Genomic DNA, 12,766 nt, shown 5'->3' with positions numbered 1-12,766 from the left:
GTTGAGAGTCACACAGTCAAATGCTTTAGAAAGGTCACAGAAAATACCAATCATTGCTATTTTGTTGTTTCATGCTTGTCAAATATGGTGACTGAACATCTAAATGGCATTCTCAGTAGAGCAACTCTTCTGAGAGCCAAACTGTGATTTACTGAGGAAACTATTGTTCCTCAGAGGAGATACTGTTCTGGAATACCTTCTCAGAAATTTTGGAAAATGATGTCAGTAGTGTAACAGGCCAGTTGTTATTGAAATCTCTCCTATCACCTTTCTTATAGAGAGAACAGCATATTTTAGTCTGAAAAAATGCCTTGAGTTAGCAATGCGTTACAAATTTCAGATAAGACAGGGCTGATTATATGGGAATGCCACCAAATCCAGTAAGCTTTTATTTTTGAAGGGATATATAATTTTCTTAATTTTATAAGGAGGAGTTGGTGATACACCCACACAACTGACTTTTATGTTAGTTGCTTTTTCAAAATAGTGCTGTGATTTTCTTATTGAACTACCTGTCACTATATTTTCAACTATATTGAAGAAGTGATTATTAAATATATTTGCTTCCTGTGACTCACCATTTATAACCCCTTCATTTGATTCAGTAGCTTTTCTATGGCTGGTTGTCCTATCTCCAGTTTCACTACATTCCACATGGCTTTAAACCTGTTGTAAGAATACTGATTTCTTATATAATGTGCAGATTCCTTGATTTTTAATAACTTATCTTAGTAATTTTCAGTAGTTTTTTAAGCATGAGTTCTACTTGTTCTTGCCAACAGATACATTTCCCTTTTCCTTTCACAGTATACTTTAATCCCTCTAGTGATCCATGGCTTTTTACGTGGGTATTTAATGTCCTTTCTGAATAGCTTATGCAGAAAGCTATTTTAAAATAATGATGTGAATTTATCATGAAATAGATTAAATTTTTATTCAGCATTTGGTTCATTATAAATTTCATCCCAGGTCACCTCTTCTCAACTATTCTTAAAAGCATTGCTTCTGGAGTCATTAATTACTCTAATGGATTTCCACTGTGGAGTATCACTACTGTAAGGCAGTATCTTATTTATCATAAACAGCTGTGCATCATAATTAGAGAGAGCATTTGTTACTGGGTATACAGTTATTTTCTTGCTTTTTGCGTCATCCAAGAAAGCATTATCATATAGGGTACTACTGTCTTTATTCATCTGTGTTGGAAACTTAAATTACCAAGATCAAATTGTGGGATCCAAATAAGATTTCCAGATCATTTTTCCTATCAGAATCCTTTTAGAAAATCTACTTTGAAATTGCCACAAATTGCAGCTGTCCAACAGATAACATAGTAAGGAACCTAAATCCCATGTAAACAGATCAAAATTCACCAGTGGGAATCTATGCGCAGTTACAATCAAAAGTGAACTATTTTTCAGCGTTAATTCATAAGCATACACTTCTATCTACTGATAAGTACAAAATGTACTTGTGTGGATGGTTTTGAACTTGTGTTGTTTTAACATATGTAACATCTCCTCCTTCCGTCATATTCAGAGAGAGAGAGGAGGGGATGGACAGAGAGAGGGGAAATGAGGAGATGAACCGAGGGGGTGGGGGGGGGGGAGGAGAAGCTGGACAGACAGTGAGGGTGGAGTAGTTGGGCATAGAGAGGTGGAGAAGGAGATGAACAAAGAGAGGTGAAAGGAGGAGATGGACAGAGAGAGACGGAAGGAAGAGATTGACAGAGAATGGGGGAGGAGGAGGAGGAGATGGACAGAGAGATGGGGAGAAGGAGATTGACAGAGACAGTGAGAAGGAGGAGTGGACTAATAGAACTGGGTTAAATACATATACAGGCAACACTGGACACTCAGCTAGTTTGTTCTACATGAATAAGATGCTAGAGTGTAATCTTTTATATTAAACTTCCCTAATCCTGTGGCTAAATGGTGCTCACATAGGCAACACAGAGCTCTCTAAATTTTCCAAACAGGCAAGAAGTTCTTCTATGTTATTATTCAATCTTCTAATATTCTGACAACGTAGGCTAAACTTAATTTTCTGTGCATTCTTAATCATTTTGTGGGGCTCTTCTGCTATTTTAATTTGTTTCATAACAAGGTGCCTGAATCCAGATCCTAACCTGAAAACCGTATCTCTACCACACTAGTAACCACAGGTATCTTGCTTTGTGTGATGGTGGGCCCCATATGTTTCCGCAAGAAGCTCAGCCAACTTATCTATCATGTCTAATACATCCCTATCTCCCAACTGTAGCAATGGGCATTGCACTCATATGAGACTTCATTTCATTCAGCAACAGCCCACTCAACTCAGTGTTTACACAGCTGACAGCAGTGTTAACCCAGGGCTGGTCATGGAATTGTAAGACCTGTACAAAACTCACATTTACATGTGTAGTTGCTACCCCTATTTCATCCAGGTAATGCTTAATGCTGTCATTTCTGTCTTTTGTCAGGCTGCTCCCTGCTTCACCTATTGTAATAACCTGATTCTCTTTGTCAGGATCTATGCACAAATTCTCCATGTCCTCTGTCACCTAGCTACAACTGGCACGTGGCTTCACACTACTGGTGACCTATTATCCTGTCCCTAATTTGTCCTGTATCATCTAGCCTAAACCCTGCCATGGCTACTATCTATATAGCAGCAAGACTCTTTTCTTCCTGCTCTCTATATCTACTGACCCACATTTAGTTTCTCTGCTAGAAATCTGCTGCATCCTACTGTGACCTACAGCTGGATGAGGCTCTTCCCCTTCTACTTCAGGTAACCAGTTAAATTTATTCAATACTAAAAGCTTAAATGTAGATAAAGTTGAAAAGCTGTTCCCTTTCACCCATTGCTTGTTACCATTACCCAGTTCCCATGATATTCCCCCCACCCCTCCCCCTGCAGCTTATCTATGTCAAATTTCACATTTTCTAATGCAGCATGAATGGCACAAATCTTTGCTTCCTGTTTGGCAATTCTCTTGCTCTTTTGCAGAGCCTACATTTCCATGGGATAGCCTCATTGAGTTCCCTGTTCAATTCTCGACTACAGTCACCCCAGTAGTACCCCAAACCACAGCCTACACATATCACTCTCAGTCAGACTGCCCCATGGAAACATCCACACTTACTGTGTATTGTGATACAGATGAAATGCTTAAAATAGGGTTAAATCACTTAACACACTTTACACAACACAATTTTTTTGTTATTTATGAGCTGCAATGGTTAGCACTTTAGGTATATGATATAAGGTAAAAAGTTAATTATTTTCTCTTAAAACAAGAGCTTAGCATTCCTTTACAGTTCTAACATTTCATTGAGAAAAGACCAGCAACTGAATTTGTTAACTCTTTATTTAAAACGTTTGTCACAATTGCCTGTATTTTTACACTGGTGACTAATTTTGAACACAGCCATTCATCTTCAAACCAGTCCCGCACTGAAGTGCTTATTGGAGCTACTCAGTGCAAGTCTGGTTTGAAAGTGAATGGGTATGTTCAAAACTAGTCACCAGTATGAAATACAGGCAACTGTGACAGAAATTTGAAATAATGAATTTCTACTTTTGTCAGTGACTCTTCATCTGAAATGACAAGTTGCACCATCCCCACCAAGAAATCCTCAATCCAGTCACAAACTTTGTGTGATATCCCATACTAACATATGTTTGTTGATAATTGAGAGTGTGTTACTGAGTCACATGAAGTTTGGAAGTCAAGAAATAGGCATCCAGCTGACTGCCTTGATCAAAGGCTTAGGATGCTATGTAAGAAGAGCACAAGTTGTCTTTCGCATTATTGTTCTCCTTCGAATCCATGCTGGTTGACATGGAGGATATAATTCTATTTTTAGATACCTCATTCTGTCTGGTCTCAGAATATGTTCTTGGTAGAGTATTTTAGTGACATTGGATGTCAGTATTATGCATCATTTCTGCTACACATCCTGTAGATGGTGTGACCTCTGCTTTCTCCCAGCTGCACAAATTAATCATTGTGGAATCCATGTTATGCTCAAAATGAGAGATAACTGAGCTATGAATTCTGTATAGAATCTGACAAGGATTTCATCAGGATATAATTCAATTTTAGTGATTTCAGCTGTTTCTCATCACCACTGACACTAATATCTGTACAGTTCACTTTTTTGGTGGTCTAATAATTAGCAGTGTTAGTAATTCTGTATTCTTCTTTGTAATGGAACACTTGAAAAAAATATTTCAACATTTGTGCTTTTATTTTGCTATCCTCAGTTTGTTTCTCTATAATGTATGAGTGCCTGAACACTAACTGTGGTGCCACTTGTAGCCTTTACATATGTCCAGAATTAAGAATGTATTTGAGTTTTCTGAGAGAGCTCTCAATGAGGTTCTACTCAGTTAGTCACTGAAGGCATCATACATTGCTGTCATGACAGTCAAACTCATTTTATTCAGGATCTCTCTGCCTCTAGCCCTATGCTTCATGTTGCATCGGTTGTACAGTAGTCACTTTTGCTGTAGAAGTTTCTCTACAGAGACTATATATCACGGAGGTTGCCTCCAGTATGAACGGTTATTTTTTTATAGGTACATACCTGTCCAGTGCTTGGCTAACTATTCTCCTAAACTTGAGCCACAGTTCTTCTAAATGCTCCTGCCCAGAGATAAAAGTTTTGAGTTCCTCTTTGAGAAAGGAAATGACTGTCCCTTTATCTAGCGTAGTGAACATGTAAATCTTCCAACTTTGTTTTTACATGGAGGTCCTCAAAGATGACAGGTATATTTGTTGTCATTAGATATAGTATGTTTCCATCATGCACTGGCTCCCAAACTATTTGTTCCAAGTAGCTTTCATAGAAAATATTTTATATTATTCACAGGATTTATTGTTGCGTCCACAGTGCTCATTAATTAAAAATGGCTTTTGGGATGGAAATTTATTATGTAACTTTTCATTTAGCTCACTGCAACAGATGCAGGAAACCATTATGGTTACATTTAAAAATCACTTATTATTAAAGATTTATTATTTAACAGTGTCTCCATTTCCTTGGCCTTTAGACCACACCATACAATTGCTGTATTTTGGTTTAGGAGATGACACTAATTGTAGTGGCCTATTGCCACACGGAACATAATTATCAAAAGGAGGAATAGGTGTGATAGCCTGATGAATGTTTACCTCCAAATGTTCCAAATTTTGTGGCTCGTCAACATAGACCTGGGCTTTGCTGCAGCCCCAGAGAAAAAAATCCAAGTGTGTTAAATCACATGGCTGTGTCAGCCAATTCACAGATCCTCATTGTGAGATGACCCGGTCACCAAACGTCCCCCTCAGCGAATCGAGTGTAGCACCAGCTGTGTAGCACGTAGCTTCATCCCTTAAGGTTCTGACCACAAAACTCACGTAACATGGATCTTTAGTGATTGTCATTGATGGTAACACTTCTTCTCTCATCATCTCGAAGTTAATTATGTCAAGTGACACCACCATGCCATAAACTGCACCACACGGTGATTTGTTTTAATGCAGTTGCACCTCATGGACCACTTGTGAGTTCTTCACAAAAATGGGCCTCGTCTGAGAAGATAATTGTTCCACTGAAATCAGGATCAGCTTACATCTGCTGTGCAACCAAATCAGCTAATTCACGATGCAGTCGGTGATTGTGTGGCTTCAGCTCTTGAGTCAAAACAACTCTTTATGGATGCAGGCTCAAATCTTTCCCAAGGTTTGCCAAGCTGATGACTCAGATAGGTGCTATCATTGAAACTTGAAACTAACACATTCAGCTCTTCCTCAATATTAGTAGCTACTGCTGCAATATTGACCTCACTTCACACTTCACATTGTCTTCTTCGTGGCTGCTGGTTGTGTAGAGTGCAATCCTGCTCAAACTTGACCACAGTGCAGAGAAATAGTGGTGGCAGCCCAGTTCTCTTGTGAATAAATGGTGAGCAGCCACAACTGAGCTACCTCTTTGGTAAAATTTTTTTTTATGATTTCTAAACGTTTAAGAAGTGTGAGTTGCTGCATGATGAAACTGAAAATGATACTGGATATTTTTACACCTGGAAACACACAAAAATTATGTTTGAAACTGGAAATTACAATTTTAAAAAGTAACACTCTCAAAAACTGAAATGCTATTACTTTAATCATTACTTATTACTACTTTAATCTCAGGATATTACAATGTTTGTGAGCATGGCAACCAAGATTTTGGGTGATGTCTGGTGAATACTAGGGAACAGTGGTCCTCATGGGGACTGCCTTCAGAAATTGATATGCTTCATAAAGAAGTTGAACAAAAGCAACACATGTCAATTTTTTGAAGTGAGTAATTAAAAATTACATTCCATAAGGAGATTAAACATTTAATCAGGTCACTAAAATGTGTTGATTCTGCTATCTTTGATTGTGTTTGTTCCAGAGTATTAAAACTTGTGCTGATCTGAGAAAACTGCCTATAAGTTATCTTTGTAAACCATCATTGACTCTGAACAGATTCCTTGACTAACTCAAGTAAGACCCGTCCACAAAAATGGAGATAAGAAAACCATTTTAATTGTACACCCAATACACTCCCACCAGTCTTTTGAAATTTTTTTGAGAAAGTGGCTTATGTTAGAGTACTTTATCATTTGTCTGAATAGAACTGCCTTCTCAGTTTGACTAATGGATCATATGCAGAGAGAGCCATACAGGATTCCCCAAATTAAGTCTTGGTAGAACTAAACAAGAATAATAATGCCACTAGTATATTATGTGAAGTTGAAAAAGCCTTACATTGCATAGACCACAAAATTCTAGTTGGCGAACTGATATGTTATGCATTTAATGGCATCCCTCTTCATTGAGTAAGTCTTACATTCATAGCAGAAACTGAAGGATCAGACTGTGTCATGGATAAAACTATTTTCAGAATGGCATAATATAACATGTGGGTCTAACAAGAACCAGTACGGGATCTGTTCTTGTTCCTAAACTGCAAAAGTGATCTTGTGAGGACTTCAAAGGATGGTTTGTAATCTGTAATGTTTGCTTATGACACAAGCATACTAATCATCGGTCCCAACTCAGTCTTACCAGTCACAGTTATGATGGAAGCTGAACAGGACTACAACTGTTTCATAGCAAATAGTTTGTGTGTTACTCTGACAAGGAATTATTTCATGAAGTTTCAGACAAGGAAAAATGATCTGCTAACATCAGAAGTTGATTTGAATAGTCATATATTAAATGAGACAATATGTTTAAAATTTTTAGGGTTGAAGTTGGATAACAAGATAAAATAGTCAACACTCAGATAATTTAAACAGGAAGCTTAGTTCAGAATGTTTTACTCTTTGAAGTATCTCTTTTTGTGTTTATAAAGAGAAGGATGTTCGCTTGTTTTGCATATCCAACTTCCTGTTGCATCACGGAGTTATCTTCTGGAGCATTGCATGTAAAGTAAATAAAGCAACAGCTTTCATTCTTAATATGGTATGCAAATTAAGTTTTTATGGGTTTCTTGACTTTTGTTATTATATTCCTGGCATCATTCCACACCCCTGAAAGTTGAACTCCTTGGTGGGGTCTACAGTACACAATGAATGGGTGAATATGTGAACAAATAAATGAATGATTGAATGAATAAGTGTTGTTTTGTATCTGCACAGGCATGCGGAACCATCACTGTCAGCACAAAATATTAGTACACTAGCCAACTGTGGCTTGACTACGAGCCAGGAACCGAACCCAGGAAGAGGGATTGAAACACAATGTGCAAATTGATCTACAGGGGACCATAATATCAGAACACCACATAGAGATGAGCACAGAGCAGACAAAATGTGACCTGTGTGAGTGACTGAACAAAGAAAGCCCACAGGAATCAGAACATGGCTCAAGGCAAGGAACAGGTCTGAGGTAGTTGGTGTCCATGAATTGCTGGGCCAGGTCTAGTGCCACCAGCAAATAAACATCTAAGTCAGTGGTTCCGCATATAACACCTGCATCCATTTTGACATCTGCTTGTGGGGGTAATAAATGCATGCCTTCCCCTCCCCCCCCCCCCCCCCCCCTGAAAAGTCCACATGGGGCCAAAAATGGCTGGGCTTCTGTCACGACCTCTTGTTGTAAAACTGGGGAGGTTCCAAGATTCCACAGCAATGAGTCACTTGCTAAAGGAGAGGATGCAGATACAAAAATGTTTCAAATGGCTCTAAGCACTATGGGACTTAACATCTGAGGTCATCAGTCCCCTAGAACTTAGAACTACTTAAACCTAACTAACCTAAGGACATCACACACATCCTGCCTGAGGCAGGATTCGAACCTGCGACCATAGCGGTTGCGCGGTTCCAGACTGTAGCACCTAGAACCACTCGGCCACCCTGGCCGGCCAATGCAGATACAGCTGGGCCTGTTGGAGGGATGGAAGATTGCACAGGCTGGGGTAATGGGCATCACCAAGGACTTCTGTACTGGAAAATGGGGAAGGAGGATGCTGGTGCAAATTCTGTGGACTATGTATAGGTAGTCATAGGAGATACCCTGCCAGCACCTTGCTCCATGGTTGAAGTTAGGACAGTGGAGGGTGCAGTGGGGGTGAGAGCAGGTGAGTGTGCTGCTGCATTTGGGACCCTCCCACTGGAACAACACTGCAACTGATCCCCTTTGCCTGCCTGGCTTGGAGATGGTGGTATCGAGGAACCAGCAACTCTTGGTTGCAACTGATAGGAATGATGGGTCAGCTGGTCCTGACCAACATCCACCACAAACAAATGCCAATGTTTGTGGGCCACTACTACACCTGGCAGCCACCCCTGCTACTAACTGAAAGACTGGGCTCAAATGGCAGCCCCATGATGGAAACACAGCAGCTGTTGCAATGCAGAGTATGCAACTCAGGGTTGAACAAATCTGAAAAACCCTATGGCTTGTGTCCATTCAAAAGGTCCATTGGTTTGCACACATTAATCAGTGTTGCCTGGTATGTGGCAAGAAAACTAGACAGAGAATCATCATGGGATGAGACATATGTGTACTTCTTCTACATCTACAACTACATTTGTGTTTTGAGTTTCAGCATGAATCTCTCTACCTCTGAGTTAGAAGCTTGGTGAAATGGGACAGTAATCAGATGCTGGATACTATCGCAGTTGAAGAAATCTGCAAACTCCTGTGGCATGAATTGCTGACTGTTGTCAGACACGAGGGTGTGTGGAGAGCTCTCAACACCAAAAGTGACAGACAACATATGAATAGTTGCTGTCAACATTGTGGAGGACAGTTTGACAATGTACAAGAAATCTGACTATGCATTGACCACCAACCACCACATGCTTCCCCCCCCCCCCCCCAAAAAAAAAGGGCCAGCTAAGTCAAAATGCAGCGTGTCTCAAGGGTGGCCTGCAACTGGCCAACCGGAAAATAGACATGGTGGCACAGTGTGGGTCTGTGTGCACAGGCTGCACAACACTGTACGAGATTTTCAGTATTGTGATTGATTGCCAGCTGGACATGATGCCATGCCAAAGCCTTTATACAAGACCTATCTGAGAGTGACACACGCAATAGCTGGCGTATGCAAGGATGCAACACCGGAGGGACAACAACTTGACAGTTTTGCTCCTCTGTGGCAAGCATGAGGATCCCCTGGACAATTTTGAGCCAATCTTGTTGCAGAAAAATCATACACCACACCAAATCTGCTGCTGAGGGAGTGTGCTAGAGCCGTCTCATCTGGATTTCTGAAAAAATTTCTGGGAAAGCAGGTTGGTAGTCATAGTGGAAGTGACCTCCTGTGCTGTGAAAGGAAAATCCAGCAATGTCTGCTGCAAGGTATCATCCAATGCAAAAAGGAGGGCCTCTTGTTGATCTGATATGGATTTGGTGCTGCTAGCAACCACAATAGTGCATCTTCATTAGCATTCTCGATGGTGAACTGTTAATGAATGCCACAGCAATAATTGCTGAGAAAGAAGGCCCACCTCAGCAACTGTTGGGCAGTCTGATCCCATAGCTTAGAGTGAGGCTGAATAAGGAAACCAGGTGCTCTGAATAGAAACTTCACACCATACAAGAAAATATGAAACTTTGTAATGCTGAAAACGATAGCCTGTGCCTCCTTTTCCATCTGTGAGTAGTTATATTGCACCCTGAAAAGCATCTTAGATGCATAAGTAATGGGCTGCTCAGTGTCATCTGGGTTGCTTTCTGACAGAATGATGCCAGTGCCATACTGAGACACAACGGTGGCCAGGATTACGGTTTATACAGTGTAAAGGAAGCCAAATAGTGAAGTGGAGCACAAACACTGTCTGAGGGAGTGAAAAGCCCATTGACAGTCCACAGACCACATTAATTTGATGCTCTTTTGATGAAGCTGGTTAAGATGTTGGCAGATTTGTACAGCCCTGGGAATGACCTTAGCATAATAAGAAATCTTGCCCAGAAAATACCGGAGCCTCGTCAGGGTCTTGGGTGCTGACAGATTGATGATGACTTTGATGCATTTGTCCATAGAGATGAGGCCATCTTTGCTAAGTATATCCCAAAAATGTACCTTTGGGGAAAATAACTATATTACTCACTTTTCAATGAACATTCTTCTCCAGAAGGCATTGGAAAATCTCCTACAGATTTTGTAAATGCTTCTTTCACTTGGAGCCTGTAACCCAAATGTCATTGAGGATAACTTCCTGATCCAGATGAAATTCCAAAGGACAACTCATTAAGCTGGTAAAGCCCAAATTTCATAATGAAACTAATATCAGTGTATTTCAACCAGTTGGGGGGCTTACAGTGCGAGAACTTTCATCCATTCATTTTTGCCACTTGCTGCTACTCTTGTTTGACCTGCCATCTTTATGTATTTTCCACTGAGGCTGGTTTCTCAGATGCCATACATGGTAGTCCTGCTGTGTGTGCTGTAACTTGTGTCCCAAAATGTGCCTGAATCACAGGAAGGCCATATCTAAGTGACTCATGAAAAGAGTAGAATTAGAGCCAATTAGCTTAGTATCTTTGTATGATCGGCTATCAGCTATGTACGTATGGAATTTTTGTAGGTAACAGGTGTCCACCTAAATCCCTTCTTAACAGATAAACATATACTGTACTTTTGTCTTCCATTCACAGATGTGATACAGCTACAGAGTTACGCATACCTGTCTTTCCACCACCTTCAAGACTTTCTTCTCCTTCACCCGGGGGTAGTCAGTGTGAGTCTCCAGCACCTTTAATATTAACAGCAGAGGAGATGGTACAGCTGGAACAAATGAAGAAAATGATGCCTATGGAACCTGCACAGGCCAAACCTGTACCTGATGGTAAGTTGATAAAATGTATATATGAAAATACTTGAATGTCAATCACATATATTGAATAAGGATATATATATTGTACTTTGTTCAAGAAATTGTAGGCACAAATGAAACAAAATCATGTCATTAAGTTTTAATATAGGTAAGAAATTTTTAAAATTATGTAGTATCATGTGCTCTGTAACAGATAATTTTTATTTGCAGTAGGAAGAAAGATAATAAGGTAAACTGTAAAAAACACTTGAGATGATAGAGTATATTTTGTTAAAACCTACATACCAAACTATCCTTTCCAGTTTCATTTTTCTAACATCCAGAAGACTGGTAAAGAGTGCTGCAAAATCCCGAACATTTATGCACTTTACAGGGTAAAAATCAGAATTGGTATACACCAATCATGTTAAGTGATGGAACTTCTTGAAACACTGACCATAAGTACTTTTAAATAATAACAATAAAATAATAATAATAATAACACACTTTTAAAAATTTTGTTATCTGCCAAAGAAATTATACTTGGTATGTTATGCCTCTCATACAAAAGATGGCGTAAGTGCTTAGTAAGTGAAGATACTATGCTATGTGGACTACAATTCACTTTTTTGGGGTAGCCATGTAATAAAGCTTACTGTTGCTCTAAACAAAGTTAATGTTGTGGCTTGTGTTGTCTCTGATGATATCAAACCAGTAGTCAGAATGAGTTTCAGTCTCTAAGAAAATAAAGCAAACTAAGCAAGAGGAGAGAGGATGGATGAATTTATGAATCAAAGTCAGTATTATCCTAGGCTAAAATAAAAACAAACCAGAACAAAATATTTAATGAAGTAGGAACACATGCACTAATGAATTATCAGCTAGGGACAGACCAAAAATAGCAATTGGAGAACTTAAGTGTGATTTAGGAATGAGTCCGTCACTCTTTTAGACTTAACTGTATTGAAAATTTGTGGCAGGAAAAAGCTATAAGTTGTAAACCCTAGTCTTTTTCATTTAAAGGCTGTGTTCTCGATATTTACTATTTAAGAACGCTTCGCAGACTGACTTGAAAGCTTCAATCTGCTGTTATTTCTCTCCTTCCTTTCTGAACTTCATGGATGTAACTTAACCCCTGTCAGATCAACACATTCTGGAGATTGATACATTCAATGGAATAGCTTTTGGTATAACAAGAGTCTCTTGTAGTGTGTGTGTGCTAAACAATTTTGAACTGTTTAAAATTGTCAATATTTATTGTAACAGGCTGATTGTTGTAACTGCCATGAAGTTGACATTATGTGTTATGTATACTGCATCATATTATCAGATGTGCTCATGAAGTTGACATTATGTGTTATGTATACTGCATCATATTATCAGATGTGCTAACAGTAAGTATTGCATCATTGGACATCAGAGCTTTGAGGAAGTATTGATGCTTTATGGTGGTTGATTGGGTGAGAGGCTTACATGCCTGGATGGCTCACGTGGA

The 12,766-nt window shown here is 39.4% G+C and overlaps 1 protein-coding gene across 1 annotated transcript in view; it reads left to right on the top strand.

The window, feature by feature from the left end:
* LOC124723153 (bromodomain adjacent to zinc finger domain protein 2B-like) overlaps positions 1-12,766 on the top strand; it is a 302,554-nt gene that overhangs the window by 203,386 nt on the left and 86,402 nt on the right. The window contains exon 23 of the mRNA XM_047248344.1: positions 11,114-11,304. Coding sequence (XP_047104300.1) covers positions 11,114-11,304 — 191 coding nt within the window. The remainder of the gene's footprint in view (positions 1-11,113; positions 11,305-12,766) is intronic.

The sequence above is a fragment of the Schistocerca piceifrons genome, chromosome X, assembly GCF_021461385.2.
Source record: "Schistocerca piceifrons isolate TAMUIC-IGC-003096 chromosome X, iqSchPice1.1, whole genome shotgun sequence".
NCBI classification, from domain to species: Eukaryota; Metazoa; Arthropoda; class Insecta; order Orthoptera; family Acrididae; genus Schistocerca; species Schistocerca piceifrons.
Note: the sequence above shows the minus strand (reverse complement) of the source record. Positions and strands in the feature narration are given on the sequence as shown.